Source organism: Heliangelus exortis, chromosome 9, assembly GCF_036169615.1.
Source record: "Heliangelus exortis chromosome 9, bHelExo1.hap1, whole genome shotgun sequence".
Taxonomy (NCBI): domain Eukaryota; kingdom Metazoa; phylum Chordata; class Aves; order Apodiformes; family Trochilidae; genus Heliangelus; species Heliangelus exortis.
In genome coordinates this window covers 463,228-487,146 of record NC_092430.1, presented here as the reverse complement: position 1 = coordinate 487,146, position 23,919 = coordinate 463,228, and the positions used below count along the sequence as shown (strand labels likewise).

The 23,919-nt window shown below is 48.3% G+C and overlaps 1 protein-coding gene across 1 annotated transcript; it reads left to right on the top strand.

The window, feature by feature from the left end:
• The first annotated feature begins 53 nt into the window (after positions 1-53).
• LOC139799513 (type II inositol 1,4,5-trisphosphate 5-phosphatase-like) lies at positions 54-18,058 on the top strand. Its single transcript, XM_071751534.1, has 12 exons — positions 54-150; positions 234-424; positions 904-1,043; positions 2,327-2,389; positions 3,575-3,593; positions 9,157-9,292; positions 10,255-10,365; positions 10,984-11,146; positions 11,227-11,321; positions 11,861-11,974; positions 12,311-12,426; positions 17,566-18,058. The coding sequence occupies exons 1-12, from the start codon at positions 61-63 to the stop codon at positions 18,056-18,058; spliced, it is 1,731 nt and encodes a 576-aa protein (XP_071607635.1). The 5' UTR covers positions 54-60.
• Positions 18,059-23,919: the final 5,861 nt, after the last annotated feature.

The window sequence follows — 23,919 nt, the reverse complement described above, 5'->3', positions numbered from 1 at the left end:
AGCTGGCACAGGCGGGGCGGGCACCGTCCGGGCACCTGCTGCCTACAGCTGGTGGGAATCATGCTCCTGTTGTACGTGAGAGAGGATCCGGTGATGAACATCTCCGAGGTGGAAGCTGAGACTGTGGGCACTGGGATCATGGGGAAGATGGTAGGAATGGTGGCAACCCTGGGCTGAGGCTCCTCTGTTGTGTGTAAAAGCTCCTGAGCAATTCTTTGTCTTTTATCTTTCAGGGTAACAAAGGTGGCGTTGCCATAAGGTTTAAATTCCATAACACTACTACTCTGTGCATATTGAATTCTCACCTGGCAGCTGACATAGAGGAATACAAGAGGAGGAACCAGGACTTCCAGGACATCTGCTCTCGGATGCAGTTCCGCCAGTCAGATCCCAACTTGGCCTCTCTCACCATTGCCAAACATGAGTATGCTCCCCCTCTGGCTGTGCCCATCGCTCCGTGGGGCAGGGAGAACTTGAGGAACACAGGAGAGTGCCAGGTTCTCCTGGCTGGGATGTGGGAAGGGGTCAGAAATGCTTTACTGGAACCCAGAGGCTGAGGGTGGTCACTGTCCAGGTCTGACAAGTCACTTGCCACCCTGTGCTCTCCCAGCTTTGTTTTATTTTCAAGTGAGGATGTGGCAGCAATGTGCACTGATTTCCCCAGGGGGATTTCATCTCTGGGATATCAGAAGCACCAGTTATCAAGAGGCAGTGACAAGGATGCAGAACGGGAATTAAAAGCAGCAAAAAATAGAAAATAAAGCTTCACTTTCAGGTTTTCACTGCTGCTTGTTGTCTCTGATGGCCAAGCAGACACAGCACCCAGCTGACAGTGTTGGGAGGAGCTGCTGGGTCCTGCCTGTGGCCAGACAGTGCACACTTGTGCTCTGTGTTCTCCTGCAGTGTGATTTTATGGCTGGGTGACCTCAACTATCGTCTGGAGGATCTGGATGTGGCAAAAGTGAAGCAGCTGGTGGAAGAGAAAGCTTTTCCAGAGCTCTGGCAGTATGACCATGTTGCGTGGGATGAGTCTCGCCGTGGGAGTCAGTCGAGCTAGTGCTGGCTCGGACGGTATCAGGAGCTAACTTTGATCCGTCCGGCTCTTGAATTCTGGTGAAGACGACGAAGCCGCAGAAGCTGAGGGTTAAAGGCATCATCTGCGAAGCCTGCAGGCTCCTGGAGGTGATCAACAGGATGATGGAGCTGGGCTTTTCCCAGCAGTGTATGGCAGGAGGACCAGAGACAAGAAGCAGGAGTAGAAACATAAAGAGCTTGGGGTTAAGGATTCCCTCGTACAGCCACTTTAGTTTAGGGGCTGCTTTTATCTTCGCAGCCTTCCGTGGGGCCAGGGGCGGCATCGGGGGTAGCTCTCCGCGGCAGCCAGAAGTGCTGCAAGCCGCGGTTTCCGCCCCATCATTTTCCGGTGTTTCGACTTCCTCCAGGGGTGGTGCCGACGAAGTTGCGCTTGGCGCTGTCCCGTGCTCCCCCCCCTCGGAGGGCGACGCCAGCGGGGCTGCGCTCGGCGCTGTCCCAGGCTCCCCCCCCTCGGGGTGCGGCTCCGACGGAGCTACACTCGGCGCCCTCCCAGGCTCCTCCCCTTCGAAGGGGGGTGCCGAGGGGGTTACTGTGGGCATTTCCTTCAGGGGAAATACCTCGGTTTTTCGTAATGGAGCCGCGGCGGTGGCCATTGCCACTTCTACTTCGGCTTTCAAGCAAGCTAATAGATTGCAAACGGTTCGCCAGGTGTTGTCCGCACCAACAATGTCGCCGTTGGCCTCCTTATAGTGGAAGCTTGCCAGCAGGTTGTACACCTCCCCCCACAGGTCCCAGGCCGTTTCAGGACTCGGGTAGCGGAGGTTTTCCTGCGTTTCCGCCTGGGTTGTAATCTGATCGGCAACGGCGGTGCCGGTAGGTTTGCTTACATAGGATTCCATCATCGGTTTTACTGATGTCGATGTCGAAAAGAGGAAAGGGTTTCTCTTACCCGAATCTTTCAGGGTATCAAACGGTCTGTGGAGAAGGGTCACTTTCGGACGAAATGCTTGGGGAGACAGTTTAGACCGAAATTAATGCTCGCATTCTCCACCAGATGTTGCGTGGGATGAGTCTCGCCGTGGGAGTCAGTCGAGCTAGTGCTGGCTCGGACGGTATCAGGAGCTAACTTTGATCCGTCCGGCTCTGGAATTCTGCCCGGAAACCACACCTACCGAACCCGGGCATGTGTGCCTGGGCTAGCTCCAGCTGGGCACAGGCGGGGGGGGCACCGTCCGGGCACTTGCTGCCTACATGACCAGGTACTGAATGATGCAAAGGAATGCAAATGCAGTCTTTGAAGGCTTTACAGAGGGAGAGCTTTCTTTCCAGCCAACATACAAATATGATGCTCGTTGTGATGACTAAAGAGTGGCAGATCTAATGAGTCTAAACAGGAACAGTTCTTAGGTTATTGCTCTTCCTCTCCTTTAGGTCCAGTTTACATCTATTCATCTTGCTTTTCTTCCACTGATGTTTACCAGAACTTTTTCCCAGGAAAAATCCATTGGCTTTCCCCAGGGCTGTACAAAAACAAGGAATTATTTTTGTTAGTTTCTTTTTTGTTGTTGTTGTTGGTTTGGGTTTTTTTCCCTTGGCAAAATTTTGAGCATCTTTTACTTGCTGATACCTTCTCTACCTCCTCAGACCAGCTATATAGAGCCTCTGTACCTCAGATCAGAGCAGCTGGGGTCTGAAATGGAGCATTTGTGCTGTCTGTAGCCGAGTGCATCCTTGTGTAAGTCTGGGTATTGCACTGATTGGATCCAAAGAACAAAAGAAATATTTTCAGCTTTGAAGAAGCAGAAAGCAAAGCATGATACAGAGCTACTTAAGAGCAGACAATTTTGCAACTGCTCAAAGCAGCTCTGGCAAACACAACTTTGGAGGAGACCTGGCTGCAGGCCATGGCAGGAAAACAGAGTCTCTGGGAGAGCAGTGTCTTGCCTTGCTTTGTTCCTCCACCTGAGCTGTAATTTTGGCCTCTGTTTTAGTGAGAAATGTCGTGTTCCTGCCTGGTGTGACCGGATACTCTGGAAAGGGCAAAACATTGCTCAGCTGAGCTACAGGAGCCACATGGCTCTGAAGATCAGTGACCACAAACCAGTCAGCTCTGTGTTTGATATTGGGGTGAGTACAGCAGAGCTGGAGGAAAACACTCCTGCTGCTGCTGCTGCTGGTGCTGGTGCTGGTGCTGCTGCTGCTGGTGCTGGTGCTGGTGGTGCTTTTAAAACCCACCATATTTTCAGTGAGCAAACTGGATGTTTTCCCAAGGCAATCCTGGAGCCTTCAGAGCAGGAGATGCTTGCCCACTCAACATGGATGTAAGGAAAACATTCTTCATTGGGAGAGTGGCAGGATACTGGAATAGGTTGCCTAGAGAAGTTGTTGATGCCCTTCCTGGGAAGTGTTTAAGGCCAGGTTGGATGAGGCTTTGTGACACCTGGTGTAGCCATTTCATGATTCTCTACCTCTTTAGGAGCTGTGTCCCGACTTCTCTGCAACACCTGAAAAAGCTTGGGCTTTGTTATGGGCAGCTCAGCAGACAGCAGTGAGACTCAGTGCCTGAGGCAAGTTGCTTCTTTTAAATTCTCTCCTGGCTGATGCCCAGCAGTGGGGTGTGGTTGGTGGCTAATGACAGCCATTAGTGGCTCATTTCATGCTGGCTGTTCCAAAGCTGGGCTGCCTGTGGAAGGTCAGGCTGGTGCTGGGGCCTGCAGAGGATGTGTTTGCAGCAGGGAACTTGGAGGTGCTTTTCTGTGTAGCTGGGTGTGACACATGTGGCATGGTGACAGTTAACATTTGTGTCTGCTGGGACACCTCGGGTGGCGTGCGGGAGCATCCCCCCTGCAGGGTTTGTGTGGGATCCCCTTGGAGCTGATTGCTTGCAAAGCAAGATGTTTCTATTTCTAAAGGAAGTGGTTTCAGAAAGTGGCAGCAATATTTCTGCTGAAGACTATTTTTGACTTTGATGGTTAACTTGGTGTATTTGCCTGTCCTTTCAGGAGGGCTTCACCCCACTCAGTCTTGCTGTCTCAGAAGGTCAGGTAGAGACAGTTGAGTTTCTCCTTAAAATGGGAGCTGATGTGCATGCTGGAGACCAGCAACAAAGGTAAGGGGTTTATCCACACGGGTCCCTTGAGTATTCTTTCGGTGGCACTGCTGAGAGGCACAGCAGCCTCATGTGCACTGAAGTGTTGGACCTGTGGCAGCTTGGTGTGACCATGCAGTTGTTTTGACTCCCTCTCCCATGTTGTAGTTGCTTTTAATGGAACCTGCTTTTTCTTTTGCTCATTGTCAAGTAATGGGAGAGCAAGCTGAGAGCAAGCAGGAATGAAAATATTGACTGTCTGTGTAAAATGATGACTTCGTAGCACATCTGGATCTTTCAGAACCCCACTCATGATGGCTGCTTCTGTTGGGAAGATGAAGTTGATCCAAGTTCTCCTGCAGTATGCTGTTCCAGCACATGAAAGGGATTCTTAGCTGTGAGGAGGAAGAGCAGAAGACCTTTGCAATCATTTTCTATGCTGAGGTAAGCCTTGTGGGAGGCAGTGCCCCTTCTTCCAGATGCTTCTGAAGCTGTCCCTCTGCCCCAGGAGGCTACCGGCTGGGATGACAGTCCCCGGAGCAGGGACAGAGGGCTCTGCTGTCAGTCCCTCTGCCCTCCAGCCCTTCCTGCTGGGGCAGTGCTCAGCACCCCTGGGTGTCCACAGGCAGGGCTTCCCCCCGGACGGGCTGTGTCAGCCCCCAGGCCCTGAGCTGGCATGGGGAACCAGGAGCTGGACAGTGCCGGGCTCCTGCAGCTTCGCTCATCTCTCACGGCTGTCATTCTTTCAGCTGCTGGGCTGCCAGGACATTGCAAAGACTTCGAGTGACCTGGGCTGCCTGCGGTCATGTCTGAAGTGTGGCAGTCACAGTGTCCGTCTGTTGGCACTCAGGGCCTTGGTGGAGCTGTGGGCACATCCACAGATGGGGAGTGAGGCGGAGTCAGGCGGAGCTGCGTTGGCAGCCTGGGGCTGGGGCATGGGGGTAACGTGGTGCTTTGGTCCTGGCTGTTAACTCTTCTGCTAAATGCTACCTGCCAGGAAGTGGTTATTTTTCCCAACGCTGCTTTTTCTCTTTCTCTTTATAGTCCTAGTGACCAACTGTCAGCAAGTGCAGCTCAGGAGAAGGCAGAAGCAGATGATGCAGGTGATGCAGACGACATCATTGTCCTCAGCACTCCCCAGTGGGAAGAAGCTTCTGGCCCTACGTTGGATGCAGCTGCTGTGGACAGAGGAGGCAGGATTTTGAAGTCTGGAGGAGCTCAGGAGGAAAAGGACCCAGGCCTTTTCTTGAGGTGGTTTGTATTGTCAGCACTGACTGTGTTTCCTGTTGACTTCAGCGCAGGCATCAGGTGGAGCAGCACAAGAAGTTTTGTGAATGTGCTGATTCGTTACTCGTTGGCGATGCTTCTTGTCAAGCTGTGAGGGCAGCTGTGACTCCATGTCCACTAGCAGGGTTGTTGTATTACCTTGTCCTCCAGACAAAGCATTCAATTGCCTTGTGATCAAACACCTAGCTCCTTGTATGAGGTTTTAAAATCCAGTCTATGGTTTGGAGGCCACAGAACCCTAAAGGAATCTTAGAAAACCAGTATATTTAGATAATGCAATGTTGTCTTCTGCTTTACCTGTGAGAGCCTACAGTGGGAGGTTTTATTCTTTCTGGGTTCTTCAGTTCTGTTTTATCAGAACTGTGTGGTAAGTGGTCAGCAGATAGTGTCCAGGGGACATTTCTTGGCATTATTACTGCAGTCTCTGTCTGGCACCATGAAGCACATGTCCTGCATCACGAGAGTCCCTTTGCTGTGCTGCAGGAACAGGCTGAGTGTGAGGTTAAGCTTTTGATCTGGATTCTGCTGTTTGCTTTTCTTTCCCTTTTCTGAATAGTGTGTAACTGGATAGAGCAGCAGATGGCATAGTCTCTAGCATCATGTTACACGTAAGACTCCATGAACTAGTAAAATCTCTGCCTGTGCCTGTGGTGTCTACTCATGTGTGCAATGAGTACCTTGGAGGTTCCTCTACTTCCTCTCTTGCTAGGCCGTTACCATTCTGTTAACTGGTTCCTAATCAAACATATTCATGCTCGTATTTTTTTTCTCCACTTTAGAGGTGTTTCTTAAACTGCTAGGTGTAAGAGTCCAAAGAAGATAGCACTACTGGAAATGCATTCATTCCTGCTGTCCTGTGTTGACTTGGCTGCCCCAAGTCTCACTCTGTTGTCACCTGTAGAGTTGTCCATGTTAAATGTTAAGGAGATTTTTCTATTTTTTCTTCTGTTTTCTTCTATAGTAAACATGAAAGTTAAATCCTGAAAAGACGACACTTTGTCCTTTCAGAACCAAAAAGCCATATCCTTAATATTAAGCTATGGATCCCCTGCTAAGCCTTTGTCCCTGGCCAAGTCCTTCCTCCGTCCTGCCCATCACTTCCCTGGCTCCTTTTTCAGGCATTGCCAGGTGACTCCTCTCCAGGGCATTCTTCTGGACTGGAAACTTGCCCATTGCAATTAAAAAAATAACTCCTTTTGTTCACAGGGATTTTTTTATTCCTTGTGCTTTCAGGTGATAGCCATGGTTCTAGAATCAAAAGTTACAAAAGAAGAGCCTCAAACATAAAAGTGAGGAGTAGCAGAGTGTAGTACAAACACTGATTGTCCCCTTTCTTCCCTGGTGTGTAGATCCCCTGCCAAAAGAGGAGAAAGATGATTTTCTCTGGACTTGTCTCTCCCCAGGATTCTGAGGTACTTTCTGAGAAGGACCTCGTAAAAGAAAGCTCAGCAAAGTTTCTATTTTGTCTTCCACAAGAAAGGTTATTCAAGCTGTCAGTGGGTGGCAAAGCAGATGCTTCTTTCTGCTCCTTTCAGATGTTTGTTTCATCTCTTTGAGGGAAAATTACCTCAACAATGCAGAAAAGAGGAGAAGATTGTCATTCCTGTAGAGCTCAAAAGTGACATTGCTGGCTCTGAGAAAAATGACATATTAAATGAAAGGCCTGAAGTGCCCAACAAAACTTCCAGAGACTACACTGGTGAGAGAAACGATCTAGATCCAAATACTTCCTCTATGAATACTAATCCCTAGAAAATGAACTAAGAAAGTGACTGACTTCTGAGGTTGCAAATATTAAGCTGGCCTGTGAATCCCTGCTGGCCAATGGCAGAGTAGCAAAGCAGCTGAGCGTCTCCCTTCTTCCCTGCTGTGTAGGTTCCCTTCCAGCTGTGGCAGCAGAGGAAAAGAAAGCTGTCAGTTTTCTGGGGACTTCTTCCTTGGATTCTGAGGTACTTTGTGTGTAAGAAAGGGAGGTTTCCGTGGTGGGGCTGGCGAGGATAGGAGGAAGATCCAGGAGCTCCTGGGATCCCGCTGTAACTGAAAGGAAGCTGGGCTGAAGTGGGGAAGTGCTTCTCAGGGGCTGTGCAGAAGCAGGGGTGAGATTCAGGACCTCAGGCATTTCTTTCTGCTGCTTCAGATTTCCTTGGAAAGCAGTCAGTGGATGATAATGCAGATGCTTGTTTCTTCTGTTGTGTGTAAAAGCTCCTGAGCAATTCTTTGTCTTTTATCTTTCAGGGTAACAAAGGTGGCGTTGCCATAAGGTTTAAATTCCATAACACTACTCTGTGCATATTGAATTCTCACCTGGCAGCTGACATAGAGGAATACAAGAGGAGGAACCAGGACTTCCAGGACATCTGCTCTCGGATGCAGTTCCGCCAGTCAGATCCCAACTTGGCCTCTCTCACCATTGCCAAACATGAGTATGCTCCCCCTCTGGCTGTGCCCATCGCTCCGTGGGGCAGGGAGAACTTGAGGAACACAGGAGAGTGCCAGGTTCTCCTGGCTGGGATGTGGGAAGGGGTCAGAAATGCTTTACTGGAACCCTGGGGCTGAGGGTGGTCACTGTCCAGGTCTGACAAGTCACTTGCCACCCTGTGCTCTCCCAGCTTTGTTTTATTTTCAAGTGAGGATGTGGCAGCAATGTGCACTGATTTCCCCAGGGGGATTTCATCTCTGGGATATCAGAAGCACCAGTTATCAAGAGGCAGTGACAAGGATGCAGAACGGGAATTAAAAGCAGCAAAAAATAGAAAATAAAGCTTCACTTTCAGGTTTTCACTGCTGCTTGTTGTCTCTGATGGCCAAGCAGACACAGCACCCAGCTGACAGTGTTGGGAGGAGCTGCTGGGTCCTGCCTGTGGCCAGACCGTGCACACTTGTGCTCTGTGTTCTCCTGCAGTGTGATTTTACGGCTGGGTGACCTCAACTATCGTCTGGAGGATCTGGATGTGGCAAAAGTGAAGCAGCTGGTGGAAGAGAAAGCTTTTCCAGAGCTCTGGCAGTATGACCAGATACTGAATGAGGCAAAGGAATGCAAATGCAGTCTTTGAAGGCTTTACAGAGGGAGAGCTTTCTTTCCAGCCAACATACAAATATGATGCTCGCTGTGATGACTAAAGAGTGGCAGATCTAATGAGTCTAAACAGGAACAGTTCTTAGGTTATTGCTCTTCCTCTCCTTTAGGTCCAGTTTACATCTATTCATCTTGCTTTTCTTCCACTGATGTTTACCAGAACTTTTTCCCAGGAAAAATCCATTGGCTTTCCCCAGGGCTGTACAAAAACAAGGAATTATTTTTGTTAGTTTCTTTTTTGTTGTTGTTGTTGGTTTGGGTTTTTTTCCCTTGGCAAAATTTTGAGCATCTTTTACTTGCTGATACCTTCTCTACCTCCTCAGACCAGCTATATAGAGCCTCTGTACCTCAGATCAGAGCAGCTGGGGTCTGAAATGGAGCATTTGTGCTGCCTGTAGCCGAGTGCATCCTTGTGTAAGTCTGGGTATTGCACTGATTGGATCCAAAGAACAAAAGAAATATTTTCAGCTTTGAAGAAGCAGAAAGCAAAGCATGATACAGAGCTACTTAAGAGCAGACAATTTTGCAACTGCTCAAAGCAGCTCTGGCAAACACAACTTTGGAGGAGACCTGGCTGCAGGCCATGGCAGGAAAACAGAGTCTCTGGGAGAGCAGTGTCTTGCCTTGCTTTGTTCCTCCACCTGAGCTGTAATTTTGGCCTCTGTTTTAGTGAGAAATGTCGTGTTCCTGCCTGGTGTGACCGGATACTCTGGAAAGGGCAAAACATTGCTCAGCTGAGCTACAGGAGCCACATGGCTCTGAAGATCAGTGACCACAAACCAGTCAGCTCTGTGTTTGATATTGGGGTGAGTACAGCAGAGCTGGAGGAAAAAACTCCTGCTGCTGCTGGTGCTGGTGCTGGTGCTGGTGCTGCTGGTGCTGGTGCTGGTGGTGCTGCTGATGCTGCTGCTGCTTCTGGTGCTGCTGCTGGTGCTGCTGCTGCTGCTGGTGCTGCTGCTGGTGCTGCTGGTGCTGGTGCTGCTGGTGCTGCTGGTGCTGGTGCTGCTGGTGCTGGTGCTGCTGCTGGTGCTGCTGCTCCTCCTCCTCCTCCTGCTCCTCCTCCTCCTCCTCATCATCTTTCTCCTCCTTCTGCTTCTCCTCCTGCTCCTCCTCCTCCCTCCTCCTCCTCCCTCCTCCTTCCTCCTCCTCCTCCTCCCTCCTTCTCCCTTGTCCTCCTTCTCCCTCCTCCTCCTCCTCCTTTTCCTTCTCCCTCCTTCTCCTCCTCCTCCCTCTCCCTCCTCCTCCTCCTCTGTGGGGAGGGGGAAGGAGAAGGGAGGTTCTGCTCTTTTCCTTCTCCTGCTTTTATGGCTCCACAGGGAACAAAGACTTGGAAGGTGGGCTGGGTAAGGTACTGAGCTAGAATTGTTGTTCATGGGGTTAAGTGATGCTCCAGCTGAGCAGTAGATTGCAGGAGTAGAATGGTCCCTTTGCCTTTTTTACTTATTTTCCAAGTGATTTTCACAGAAACTTGCAGTGCAGGAATACTGCTTCACTGACATCATGACAGTGGCTTGCCTAACAAATTTTTTAAGGAAAAAACAGGCTCCTCAAGCACTGACTGAGTGACTGTCTCACTAGTTATGGCAAGTGCCAAAAATCACACTTTGCTCTGCATCCCACGAGGTCTCAGAGCATCCCTGCTTATCCCATGTGTCACGTGCAGGGGTCTGCTGCTGCCATCACATCACTCCCTATGTTTCCAGCTGTGTTTCAGCTCCCTGGCAGAGGCCCTGTAAATGCCAGCTGCCACACGGTGTGTCCTTTTCAGGTGAAGGTTGTGGATGAGGAGCTTTACCGAAAAGCCTTCGAAGAAGTCGTGCGCTCCCAGGACAAGATGGAAAACGCCAGCATCCCCTCAGTCACCCTATCCCAGAGGGAGGTAAAATCTATTTATTTGTGTGCTCTGGCTCACTGGGGAGGCTGAGAAACCCCTCACCCCAGGAGGGTATCCCTGCCATAAAACTATACTGGATAGAGACTAGACCCTGAGGTCTGGCAGCACTGAAACAGAAAATTTTGACTTCCAGCTGTTCTGTGTTGATTGGCCTGAGAAATCCTCATTTCTGTTTCGATGTAAATGCCATTCACAGCTCCAGGCTGAACTGGCAGGTGTGTTGCTCCCTGAGGTGGGGAGAGAGAGAGAAAAAGGGTAGTTTGTTCCCCTTGCTCTGCCTTGTTTCTTTGCAACATAAAATGTAAAATCTGAGCGATGCGGAGAAGGTCCCAAACCCAACGTTTGCTTTGTGTGATGGGGACTAAAAAAGATAAGGAAGTGAGACTGCTCCAGTTGCATTTGGGTTATTTGGGGGGGACGTGTTTTTGAAAGGGGCTTTAGCACACAGAGCAAGCAGGTGTGATCCTTTGTCATCCTGGAAGCTGTGCAGAAGCAAGGGGGTTAAGCTGGGGATCTTGCTGCTTAATGATTAAACCACGGGAGAGGGATTGGTGCTTGGCCAGGTGGCCCTGGCTGATGATGTTCCCTGGCATTGGTTCCTAGTTCTATTTTGCGGAGGTGAAGTACATGCAGCTGCAGGTGGGGAGGTTCACAATCTGCAATGGAGAAGTGGCCTGCCAGTTTGAATTTATCAACAAACCAGATGAGAAAGCCTACTCCAAGAAGTGGCTGGCTGCTAATCCCAGCAAGGGTTTTCTGCTCCCAGGTGAGCTCCTTCTTGTTCCTCTCATTAATCAGCTCATGTTGTCACCTTAATTCTGGCTTAATTTTGACCCTGTTATGCAGGGTCAAATGCAGGCTCAGAATGCAGGCTTATTGATTTCATACCTTTTGTCACCAAGTATGGATTTAATCATCTCCCTGCAGGTGCTGAGAAGACAGTGATGTTGGAGGTGTTTGTTAATAAATCAACAGCTACACACTTAAACTCTGGAGAGGAAAAACTTGAAGATATCTTGGTCCTGCATCTTCACAGGGGGAAGGATTATTTTATTTCTGTAACGGGGAACTACTTGCCAAGTTGCTTTGGGGCTCCTCTCCACACCCTGTGCCACATGAGGGAACCTATCCAGGACATGTCAGCAGAATCTATTCAGAAACTCTATTCAGAGTTAAGGGCAAGAATTCCCTTCCAAACCCACAAGAATGATCCAAACTAGATGTTAAATCCTGTTGCTTGCTAAAGAACCTTTTGCACTCCCCTGCTCTCTCCTCTGAGGATGCTGGTACAGCTTGTGCATGTGTTGTTTCTTCTCTCTGGAGTGTTGGTGCCCAAGTGCCTGTTGTGCTAGTCTGGTGTAAAGGCTGCTGAGTGAAGCTGCAGTTTCTGACCAAGGAGGAATTCTCAGGTAAAAGCTCTGTGAAGCATTTTTGCCAGAACTTGGATAGCTACCTTTTCTTTTCCCCCCCTCACTCTCAGCCCCTGATGCCACTGGAGATCAGTGATGATGCCATCGAAGCTGAAAAGCCCGTGGATATTCCAAAGGAGCTGTGGATGATGGTGGATCATCTCTACAGGGATGCTTCCCAGCAGGTTGGCAGTCTTCGTGCTGGAGACACAGGATGGGACTTTTTTTGTCTTAGCTTTAGATTTGAGGATGCTCCTGGTCATGAGAATTTCTGTGGATGTTTGGGCAGTGGTAGAGGGGAGCCCCAGGGTGTTCTGTTCCCTGACGGTGCCTCTTGCTGGGAGTTTCCAGACAGCTGACAGTGACATTGCTCAGTAATTTATCCAACTAACTTTTCGTTTCCTGGAGAATGAGTTAAGTGTGTGCTTTGCAGGAGTACCTGTTCCAGCAGCCAGGCCTCAAGTCTGAATTTGAGCAAATCCTGCAGCTTCGCTCATCTCTCACGGCTGTCATTCTTTCAGGTGCTGGGCTGCCAGGACATTGCAAAGACTTGGAGTGACCTGGGCTGCCTGCGGTCATGTCTGAAGTGTGGCAGTCACAGTGTCCGTCTGCTGGCACTCAGGGCCTTGGTGGAGCTGTGGGCACATCCACAGATGGGGAGTGAGGCGGAGTCAGGCGGAGCTGCGTTGGCAGCCTGGGGCTGGGGCATGGGGGTAACGTGGTGCTTTGGTCCTGGCTGGGAGGAAGGAGGTGGCTGTCAGCAGAGAGAGGGGTGGCTGAGCAGGGCTCAAAGAGCTTTTGCTGTCCTGCCCTCACCGGCCCCCCCACCGGCCCCAAAAATCCCCAAATTTTGACTTGATGTGCCCCAAAGTCCCCAAATTTTGACTCGACAGATCGAAATATCTCTAATTTCAGAGTTCACCCAACCAAAATCCCAAAATTTGGACTGAACACTGCTCGGAACCCCCAAATTGAGCTTTCTCTGCAAGATCCTACTTGATGGTGACATTCAGGAAGAGATGGAGAAGATAAAACGGGGAAGGAAGCACGGGGTGCAAGACTTTGCTGACCTGGGATCTTGTTGAACAACTTTGTTTCAAATGCTCTAGGAAGTTCTAGCAATTCCTGAATGCTCTTCAGGTTGGTGTCTGCCTTCAAGTTTTACAAGCAGCATCCTGAAAGCATTGACCTTCCTGGGCAACTTGGTTGATTTAAAGGAGGAATCCCAGACTGGAAAAGCTGTGTCTGCTGAATTGAGGGACACAGGAACAGCAGTGAAGCCGCCGAAAAGGAAGCGGTCTTCGAGAAATAACGAGTTAAAACATAAAATGCAAGGCACTATAAGAAAGCTTAGCATTAGGAAAATACGGAGGTAATAAATTGTCTGAGAGAACAGGACAGGTTGACAGAAAAGAACACTAAAACTATAAAATAACATAAAATTTGGCATCAGTAGCCTCAGAAGTTTTAGGATGAGCCAAGGTCACTAAGACCCTGCCAAATGCCCAAGGAGACTATCCAAATTAGGAAAAAGTTATGGAAAGGACACCAGTTCAAGAGGATGAAATACAGGAACGACCCCAAAAATCCTCCCCAAATTGAAGACCAACCCTCTAACTCTGCCTCAACTCCGCCTATTATGAATATTAAAAGTAGATGTTGCAATATAATGAATATTCATAATGTATGTTGCAATTGCCTGGGAAAATTGTATAAAAGCTGAATTGTGAGATTGCTGAATTGGAGCAGTTTGCCCAGGAAAACCTGGCTGCTCCCCGGCCGTTAATAAATACCTCCTGCTTAAAGGCTACAAACTTTGTCTCTGAGCAGTTACTCTGTCCGTGCCTTGTTTGGGGCATAAAAATGGCATCATAATTTGGCGAGCCAGCCAGGAGAAACAGTCCTCCTGAGCCTAGACCCAGGGGCCCGGGACCCTCTCTGGGCCCCCTCGACTGAATTTTGTCGGAAGAGTCTCCCGGACCCCTCGGGCCTACGTGCATTGGTAGACAAGGACCTCCTGCTCCAAATTAAGAGGTATTTATCCTTTAAGATAAAGCGCTTTGTTGAGAAGCGGGGGTAAGACGTTACCGCCCGAAGGGAAGCCGAGGGGACGCCCTGGCACTAATCCCTGCTGGGTTAGAGGCCCATAGAGAGAAGCAGGTTAGAGTCCTGCCGGAGCAGTGTCTTGTGTGCTCTCCGAAGCTGGTTAGAGTCCTGCCGGAGCAGTGTCTTGTGTGCTCTCCGAAGTGGGTTAGAGTCCTGCCGGAGCAGTGTCTTGTGTGTTCTCCGAAGCTGGTTAGAGTCCTGCCGGAGCAGTGTCTTGTGTGTTCTCCGAAGTGGGTTAGAGTCCTGCCGGAGCAGTGTCTTGTGTGTTCTCCGAAGTGGGTTAGAGTCCTGCCGGAGCAGTGTCTTGTGTGCTCTCCGAAGTGGGTTAGAGTCCTGCCGGAGCAGTGTCTTGTGTGCTCTCTGAAGTGGGTTAGAGTCCTGCCGGAGCAGTGTCTTGTGTGTCCTCCGAAGCGGGTTAGAGTCCTGCCGGAGCAGTGTCTTGTGTGCTCTCTGAAGTGGGTTAGAGTCCTGCCGGAGCAGTGTCTTGTGTGTCCTCCGAAGCGGGTTAGAGTCCTGCCGGAGAAGTGTCTTGTGTGTTCTCCGAAGTGGGTTAGAGTCCTGCCGGAGCAGTGTCTTGTGTGTCCTCCGAAGCAGGTTAGAGTCCTGCCGGAGCAGTGTCTTGTGTGTCCTCCGAAGTGGGTTAGAGTCCTGCCGGAGCAGTGTCTTGTGTGCTCTCCGAAGTGGGTTAGAGTCCTGCCGGAGCAGTGTCTTGTGTGTTCTCCGAAGTGGGTTAGAGTCCTGCCGGAGCAGTGTCTTGTGTGTCCTCCGAAGTGGGTTAGAGTCCTGCCGGAGCAGTGTCTTGTGTGTCCTCCGAAGTGGGTTAGAGTCCTGCCGGAGCAGTGTCTTGTGTGCTCTCCGAAGTGGGTTAGAGTCCTGCCGGAGCAGTGTCTTGTGTGTTCTCCGAAGCAGGTTAGAGTCCTGCTGGAACGGAGTCTTATGTGTTCTCCTTTTACCTTGATGTCCTTGGTTTATTTTTTTGTTGTGTGAAATATTGTTCGATAAGGTGTTTAAGACCGTAAGGTTGTGATTTAAGGGTTAAGGATACAGACAGTTTATAACTAAGGATGGTCGTTAACTAATCTAGGATTGCTTTCTAGGTCCGGGAGTGTGTCCAAGAATCTCTCTTGGGAAAAAGGTTTTGGAATATGGAGAATTTCTTATTAACATGTAGCTTGAAATTTAAAGCTCTCAGCGGTGTCCTGTGGCTATGTGATAACACAGATCGGATATCCGACAGCAAACCAGTATCTCACAGTCCGCAATCGAGATCCTGTGACCTTACTTGGTAAAGCAGTCTGTTCAGATATAAACCAGAAGGTAGGAATGTTTATATAAAGTGTGCAAGTATGAGTGAGAGTGATTGAGACGCAGCATCGCTGCAAAGTGAGTGGGGAGTCCAGCTCTACGGTTCCTGTTCTTCGCGAGAAGCCAGGCTAGAGACGAACGAAGCGATTGAAAATTGCGTGCATGAAGTGATGAAACAAAGCAAGATATAGTACTTACGGGTAGGAGTTCGACCCGGTTAAACAGAGAGACATAAATCCAGAGAATAGTAATGGGAAGCCAACAAAGTAAAGATGTAAATATGAAAACCCCCTTGGGATGTATCCTGAAACACTGGAAAGATTTAGGAGGCATTCCAGGGGGGAACATAAGTAAAAAGACACTTTTAAAATACTGTACACAGTGGTGGCCTTTGTATAAGTTAGACGGAGATGAAAAATGGCCACCGGAAGGAACAATTAATTATAACACAATCTTACAACTCATGCTGTTCCTCCGCCGGCTAGGCAAATGCGATGAAGTGATGTATTGTGATATGTTTCTTATCCTAAGAAATAAACCAGAGTGACAGAAGGAATGTGGGATAAGTGTGGCACCTCAGGATCCCCTAGTACTAGCCTTAGAAAAGGATAAGAAAAACTTAAAACCTAAGGAACGCTGCTGTGATGCCTGTAGTATTGGACAACAGTGCCTCAAATTAATAAGAAGGGACAGTGGAAAAGAGAGTGAAGTAAGCCTGTGGGAATATCAGCCATTTGCCCCAGGATATGGAGTGCCTCCTCCCAGACTGGGAAAAGGTGAAAAAGAATTAGACTTTTTGATTGATACAGGAGCAACATTTTCGGTTTTAAATCAGGAACTAGTGCCTAAAAGTGATGAATTTGTACCAGTTGTGGGAGCAACAGGCCAACCAGAAAAAGCTTACTTTTTGAAACCTATTAAATACAAAATTGGAAAACAAAGGGGAATCCATCAGTAAAATTCAACAAAGACAAATTGGAATTCTGAGTAAACGAAGAGCAACTGATTGCAGCTCTAAGCCTAACAATCAGTTGCATAGAACCAAAACCTGAAAGACACAATATCGAGCGAATTCTGAGTGAAGCCTACCCGCTGGGATGGGCTACTGACGTACCTGGAAAATCAAAACAAGCAACACCTATCATTATTGACCTTATACCTGGAGTGAGGCCAGTAGTGAGAAAACAGTACCCACTGAGGTTAGAAGATAGAAAAGGAATTGAACCCATAATTAGAAAGTTTCTAGAGTTGGGGTTATTAATAGAATGCGAATCAGATTTTAACACACCAATCTTGCCAGTTAAGAAACCTAATGGAACTTATAGATTAGTCCAAGATCTAAGAGCAGTAAATGAAATAACGAAGACACTACACCCAGTAGCTGCTAACCCTTATACACTCCTAACTAAATTAAAAGAAAATTTGACCTGGTTCACGGTATTAGACTTGAAAGATGCATTCTTCTGCCTTCCCTTAGCTCCAGAAAGCCAAAAGATCTTTGCCTTTGAATGGGAATCTGTAAATATAGGGAGAAAAACCCAACTCACATGGACTGTGTTACCTCAAGGTTATAAAAATAGTCCCACAATTTTTGGGAATCAATTAGCCAAAGAATTAGAACAGTGGGAGAGGCCACCGGGAGATGGTACTCTTCTACAATACGTAGACGATCCCCTAATAGCAACAGAGACAGAAGAAGAATGCATTGAATGGACTATTTCTCTGTTGAATTTCTTGGGTATAAGTGGATATCGAGCTTCTCAACAGAAAGCACAGCTGGTGCAAGAAGAAGTAGCATATCTGGGATATGAAGTTTCCAGAGGGCAGCGATCCCTAGGAACGACAAGAAAGGAAGCCATCTGCCAAATGCCTAGACCAGAAACGGTGAGAGATTTGCGCGCCTTTCTGGGAATGACAGGTTGGTGTCGACTATGGATCTATCAATACAGGATACTCGCTAAACCATTATATGATTCGCTAAAAGAAACTAAGAATATTCTAGCCTGGACTCCTGAAGCAGAAGGGGCTTTTAAGAAACTGAAACAGGAGCTTATGAGAGCACCAGCTTTGGGTCTTCCAGATGTAACAAAACCTTTCTGGCTGTTCTCTCATGAACGACAAGGGATGGCTCTAGGAGTCTTAGCACAACAGTTGGGACCACACAAGAGAGCTGTGGCTTATTTCTCCAAACAGTTGGATGAAGTAAGCAAAGGGTGGCCTAGCTGTCTGAAAGCAGTGGCCGCAGTGATTATAAACGTAGAAGAGGCCAGGAAGCTCACGTTGGGCCAGAAAATGACTGTGTTAGTGTCTCATACTGTATCAGCCAGATAGAACAGAAAGGTAACCACTGCTTATCACCTTCCAGATTCCTAAAATACCAGACTATCCTAGCTGAATCAGATGATATAACTATCCAAGTAACTAATATCGTAAACCCAGCTTCATTCCTAGAAGGAAGAACTCTGGCAGAACCCATCGAACATGACTGCCTGGAAACAATCGAAGCAGTCTACTCCAGTCGCCCGGATCTCAAAGAAGAGCCATTCGAAGATGCGGACAATTGGTTCTCGGATGGCAGCAGCTTCGTAAAGCAAGGGGTAAGAATGGCTGGCTATGCGGTGACTACGACGGAAGAGGTAATCGAGTCAAATCCTTTACCTGCAGGGACCTCAACCCAAAGAGCAGAGCTAATAGCTCTTATCCGAGCTCTGGAATTAGCAGAAAACATGCGAATTAATATTTGGACAGACTCTAAGTATGCCTTCTCCGTCGTACATGCTCATGGAGCAATCTGGAAAGAAAGAGGACTGCTGACTACCCAAGGGAAAGCAGTCAAACACGCAGAGGAAATTCTATGATTGTTAGAAGCAGTCCAGCTCCCAGAACAAGTGGCCATAATGCATTGTAAGGGACACCTGAAAGGTAACACTGTTCCAGAAATAGGAAATAGGAAAGCTGATGCGGAAGCTAAATTAGCTGATGCAAGGACCGAAAAAGTGACTATAGCAGCTTTAGTACCAGGGGAGCTAGATACCAGCTTTCAACCAAACTATCAGGAATCAGATCATAGGTGGATTCGAAGAAATAAAGGTAAATTATTAGATAATGGATGGGGTCAGTTAGAAATGGGACAACTAATAATACCAGAAAAATTAATGTGGCAATTTGTAAAGACAGAACATGAAAAGGTCCATTGGGGTTTAGATCCACTTTATCAGTATTTATAAACTAGAATAGCAGAACCAAAATTATTCATCACCATAAAGCAAGTTACATCCCAATGCGAATGATGCCTAAAGAACAACCCAAATACAGGAACCAAAATGCACCAAGGAGCAATAAATCAAGGCAAATTCCCAGGTGAAGTATGGCAAATTGATTTCTCTGAACTCCCAAGGAAAGGAGGGTATTCGATATTTGTTGGTATTAACTTATACATTTTCTGAGTGGCCTGAGGCATTCCCCTGTAGAACAAACAAAGAAAGAGAAGTAACTAAAGTTTTGTTAAATGAAATCATACCGCGGTTTGGAGTACCAAGAAGTATCTCTTCAGACAGAGGATCACATTTTTGTGCAAAGGTCGTGAGAGCAATAAGCAAAGCACTGCAGATTAAATGGCAATTGCATATGCCCTACAAACCACAGGCCAGTGGGCAAGTGGAAAAGGTGAATCATCTTATCAAACAACAAATTGCTAAGATATGTCAAGAGACTAATTTACAATGGTATCAAGCTTTGCCTATTGCTCTGATCAGATTGAGGGTCAAACCTCTATCAAAAGAGAAGTTGAGTCCGTTTGAAATTCTGTATGGCAGACCTTATGCTATGCAAATTGTAAATAGTGATGCTATGGATCAAATAGGCAATCAGTATATACATGATTATGTAATCGCTGTAGGAAAGCATTTTGACAAAAACGCCACAGTGGTGATAGAACATCAGCCCAAACAACCTGATTGTAAGCTACATCCGTTTAACCCCAGCGATTGGGTGTATGTTAAGAATCTTTTAGGAAAACACCTACAAGAAAAGTGGGAAGGACCTTTCCAAGTGCTGCTGACTACCTTCACTGCGGTACGGATCAAGGAACGACCTACATGGATCCACTATTCCTGAGTCAAGAAAGCTCCAGAAGATAAGCAAGAAGACCCGACATTATGAATCCAGCTCCCTCTCAAACCCTTTCAACATTAACCATTGGACTCTTGATAAGTATTGTTTTATCCCAAGACCCTACTCCAGAAGGGCCATGGTCTAGTGCACGCACACTACCACGCTCTGGGGAAAACGAATTTGAGATTTATGTTCTACATAACAATCAACCTTATACGATAGATGAATGGGAAAGTAACACCTTTTTCGTGGCACAAAAAGGAGGCTAAATTCAAGTAGGATGCCGAGAAGTTGATGCCCTAGTAGGAAAAACAAACACTAATGTTGACAATTGAATCTGGAGAAAAGGCCCCTAGACAGAACTTAATTACTTACAGCCAGGAAAAAGATAAAGAGCCCATTATCTGGGTTCAAAGGAGGGGACCAGTTTCTTGTCAATGGGATAGTTTTAAAGGAGGTAGAGCACAGTGTGAAATTATATTCCAACTAGACAAATTAACTTGGTTTTCATGTAACAGAGAAGCTAAAATTCTTGAACCTATTAGTAAACAAGGCAACATGATCGGCAGAGGATTTAAACGGGCCATTAAATCCACGACAGACTTAGTCATGGACCCGTCTCATGAAGCTACTTCACATCTAGAATGTAGGGAAATGCATAATCTACTCTTTATAGGACCCCAAGTAATAAGACAGTCAAACAAACTGAAGTTACTGTTAGATCCCACATATTCTCTGAAGAAAGTACAGATAAACATTCAGACAGACGTTACACATTTACAGAAAGATTGTCAACCTTTTATATAGCGAAGCCTCAAAGGCTGGAACGCTTGGTCATACCACAAACGAACACAAAGAGATATAAGTGGAATATCCTAATATCCTAACAAAGGTTACTCAAGTAGGTCAACATCATTGGTGGGACATCTTTACAGGATATTCCCCAAGAGCAGGATTAGAACTTGACGAAAGAATTCGTAAGTTATAAGAAAAGGGGGGAAATGAAGCCGCCCAAAAGGAAGCGGTCTTCGAGAAATAACGAGTTAAAACATAAAATGCAAGGCACTATAAGAAAGCTTAGCATTAGGAAAATACGGAGGTAATAAATTGTCTGAGAGAACAGGACAGGTTGACAGAAAAGAACACTAAAACTATAAAATAACATAAAATTTGGCATCAGTAGCCTCAGAAGTTTTAGGATGAGCCAAGGTCACTAAGACCCTGCCAAATGCCCAAGGAGACTATCCAAATTAGGAAAAAGTTATGGAAAGGACACCAGTTCAAGAGGATGAAATACAGGAACGACCCCAAAAATCCTCCCCAAATTGAAGACCAACCCTCTAACTCTGCCTCAACTCCGCCTATTATGAATATTAAAAGTAGATGTTGCAATATAATGAATATTCATAATGTATGTTGCAATTGCCTGGGAAAATTGTATAAAAGCTGAATTGTGAGATTGCTGAATTGGAGCAGTTTGCCCAGGAAAACCTGGCTGCTCCCCGGCCGTTAATAAATACCTCCTGCTTAAAGGCTACAAACTTTGTCTCTGAGCAGTTACTCTGTCCGTGCCTTGTTTGGGGCATAAAAATGGCATCAGCAGTGCCACTTTAGTCACCTGAAAGCCTTTACCACGGTGGGAGATTTTCTCCTATTTGCCCAAGTTTCTGTGAGGCTGAAGGCTTCATCAGACTTCATCAGCACATGAACCAGAGCCAGCACAGGGCCCCCCTGATTCTAGAGAAAAGCTCCAGCATTTGCAGTGCAATCCTTCTTTAGTTCTCCAACTCAAACTTTACTATCTCCACTCCAACCCTGGCAGGTACCTTTTTTCCACTCAGTGGGAACCTCACGAGATCACCATCACCTCTCCAGTAGGATGGCCAGAAGCTCAGCAGCTGCGTCTGCCAGCTCCTCAGCACCCGTGCGTGGACCCCGTGAGGTCCCATAAACTTGTGCACCTGCAGGTTCTTTAGATGAGCCAAACCTCTTCTTCTCCCCCAGTGGGGGCTCCTTGGCTGTCCCAGGCCCTGCTTTCCCCTGCTGTGGCCTCTGCAATCAGGCAATGAGCACTTCCCAGAGGAGACTGAGGCAAGGAAGTCCTGGAAAACCTCAGCATTCTCAATATCCTCTGGAGCTAGGTCTGACATTTCCTTCAGGAGAGGGCCTACATTTTCCTGGCTTCTCCTTTCATTCCCACCTATGTGCCTCTCAAAGCTTTTCTTATTGCTCTTTCCAACCCCGGCAAGATTCAATCCTACCTGGGATGGATGTGGCTCTCCTGCCCTGCTCCCCAGCTGCTCCGACCACCTCTCTACTCCTCCCAGGGTACCTGCCCTTGCTTCCCCCCCGCCTCTGCATGCTTCCTCCTTCACTTGGAGGGCTTTCAGGAGCTGCTGGCTCATCCCCGCCGCCCTCCTGGAATTTTTCCCCGGCTGCGGGATGGGGAGAGTGGGGAAAGAGCACCTGCCAGCATGGGCCGGGAACCAAGATGTCCGCCGGGCAGCCCCCTGCTTGCCCCGGGACTACAGCTCCCAGCATGCCCCGGGACTACAGCTCCCAGCACGCCCCGGGGCGCTCCTCCTCTCCTGCTGCCTGAGCCCGCCCGACCCCGGGGCTGCCCCGGCCCCGGCCCAGCTGGGAGGGGGAGCAGGAGGAAGGGGATCTGGGCAGGGAGGGAAGGCAGGACAAAGAGTGGTGAGGAGCGGGAAAGAGGTGGAGGGGAAGGGGGCAAAGAGGGAGGAGGAGGGAGGCAGGGAGGGAGAGAGAGGAGAAGGGCGGGAAGGAGGAGAGAGGGGGGATGGAGAGAGAGCGGGCCAGGGGCCTGAGAGAGACAGAAAAGGCCCCAGGAGAGGGGAGTGACAGAGGGGTGGGAGAGGGAGCAGGAGAGAGGGGAAAGGGCGAGGGGAGAGGAAGGGAGAGGGGAGGGAGAGGCAGGAAAGGGGAGAGGCTGCAGGAGAGAGAGGGACAATAAGGCCAGGAGAGGAGAGGAGAGGGAGAGAAAGATGTGGAGAAACAGCAGTGGCTCTGAGACCCGACAGGGAGGAATGGGGAAGTGTTGAGAGGGAGACAGCCAGGAAAGCCCAAAGTTGTGATGGGCAAAGGACAGGGAGGGAGGGATGGATGAAGAGCTGGGGGCAGGGAGCTGGGCAGAGCCCCAGAAGAGCGAGCAGTGATGAGCAGCTGGGCCAGGCCCTACCAACCTGGGCTTTCTTTTCAAGGAAGCAAGCTTGTTTTCATTTTTAAGGTTTGATTAGGGACCCTTGGTTTGTGTTCCTGGTTTCTTCAGGTTGATGTTGTTGTTGTTGTGCTGGATTGTGTTGTGTTTTCTGTCTTGAAACCATCATTTCTGGTCTGACACCTCTGGAGCAGGTAGGGCAAAAGAAAGCTCAGCAAAGTTTCCATTTTGTCTTCCACAAGAAAGGTTATTCAAGCTGTCAGTGGGTGGCAAAGCAGATGCTTCTTTCTGCTCCTTTCAGATGTTTGTTTCATCTCTTTGAGGGAAAATTACCTCAACAATGCAGAAAAGAGGAGAAGACTGTAATTCCTGTAGAGCTCAAAAGTGACATTGCTGGCTCTGAGAAAAATGACATATTAAATGAAAGGCCTGAGGTGCCCAACAAAACTTCCAGAGACTACACTGGTGAGAGAAACGATCTAGATCCAAATACTTCCTCTATGAATACTAATCCCTAGAAAATGAACTAAGAAAGTGACTGACTTCTGAGGTTGCAAATATTAAGCTGGCCTGTGAATCCCTGCTGGCCAATGGCAGAGTAGCAAAGCAGCTGAGCGTCTCCCTTCTTCCCTGCTGTGTAGGTTCCCTTCCAGCTGTGGCAGCAGAGGAAAAGAAAGCTGTCAGTTTTCTGGGGACTTCTTCCTTGGATTCTGAGGTACTTTGTGTGAAAGAAAGGGAGGTTTCCGTGGTGGGGCTGGCGAGGATAGGAGGAAGATCCAGGAGCTCCTGGGATCCCGCTGTAACTGAAAGGAAGCTGGGCTGAAGTGGGGAAGTGCTTCTCAGGGGCTGTGCAGAAGCAGGGGTGAGATTCAGGACCTCAGGCATTTCTTTCTGCTGCTTCAGATTTCCTTGGAAAGCAGTCAGTGGATGATAATGCAGATGCTTGTTTCTTCTGTTGTGTGTAAAAGCTCCTGAGCAATTCTTTGTCTTTTATCTTTCAGGGTAACAAAGGTGGCGTTGCCATAAGGTTTAAATTCCATAACACTACTACTCTGTGCATTGTGAATTCTCACCTGGCAGCTGACATAGAGGAATACAAGAGGAGGAACCAGGACTTCCAGGACATCTGCTCTCGGATGCAGTTCCGCCAGTCAGATCCCAACTTGGCCTCTCTCACCATTGCCAAACATGAGTATGCTCCCCCTCTGGCTGTGCCCATCGCTCCGTGGGGCAGGGAGAACTTGAGGAACACAGGAGAGTGCCAGGTTCTCCTGGCTGGGATGTGGGAAGGGGTCAGAAATGCTTTACTGGAACCCTGGGGCTGAGGGTGGTCACTGTCCAGGTCTGACAAGTCACTTGCCACCCTGTGCTCTCCCAGCTTTGTTTTATTTTCAAGTGAGGATGTGGCAGCAATGTGCACTGATTTCC

What these genes read in the sequence shown, in the direction of transcription:
- LOC139799513 (XM_071751534.1), top strand. Translation starts at nt 61, where the DNA reads ATGCTCCTGTTGTACGTGAGAGAGGATCCGGTGATGAACATCTCCGAG. An exon ending in GGATGAGTCTCGCCGTGGGA is followed by an intron (nt 1,044 to 2,326) that starts GTCAGTCGAGCT and finishes ATGCAAATGCAG; the next exon opens with TCTTTGAAGGCTTTACAGAG. An exon ending in CTGCAGGTGCTGAGAAGACA is followed by an intron (nt 11,322 to 11,860) that starts GTGATGTTGGAG and finishes CCTCACTCTCAG; the next exon opens with CCCCTGATGCCACTGGAGAT.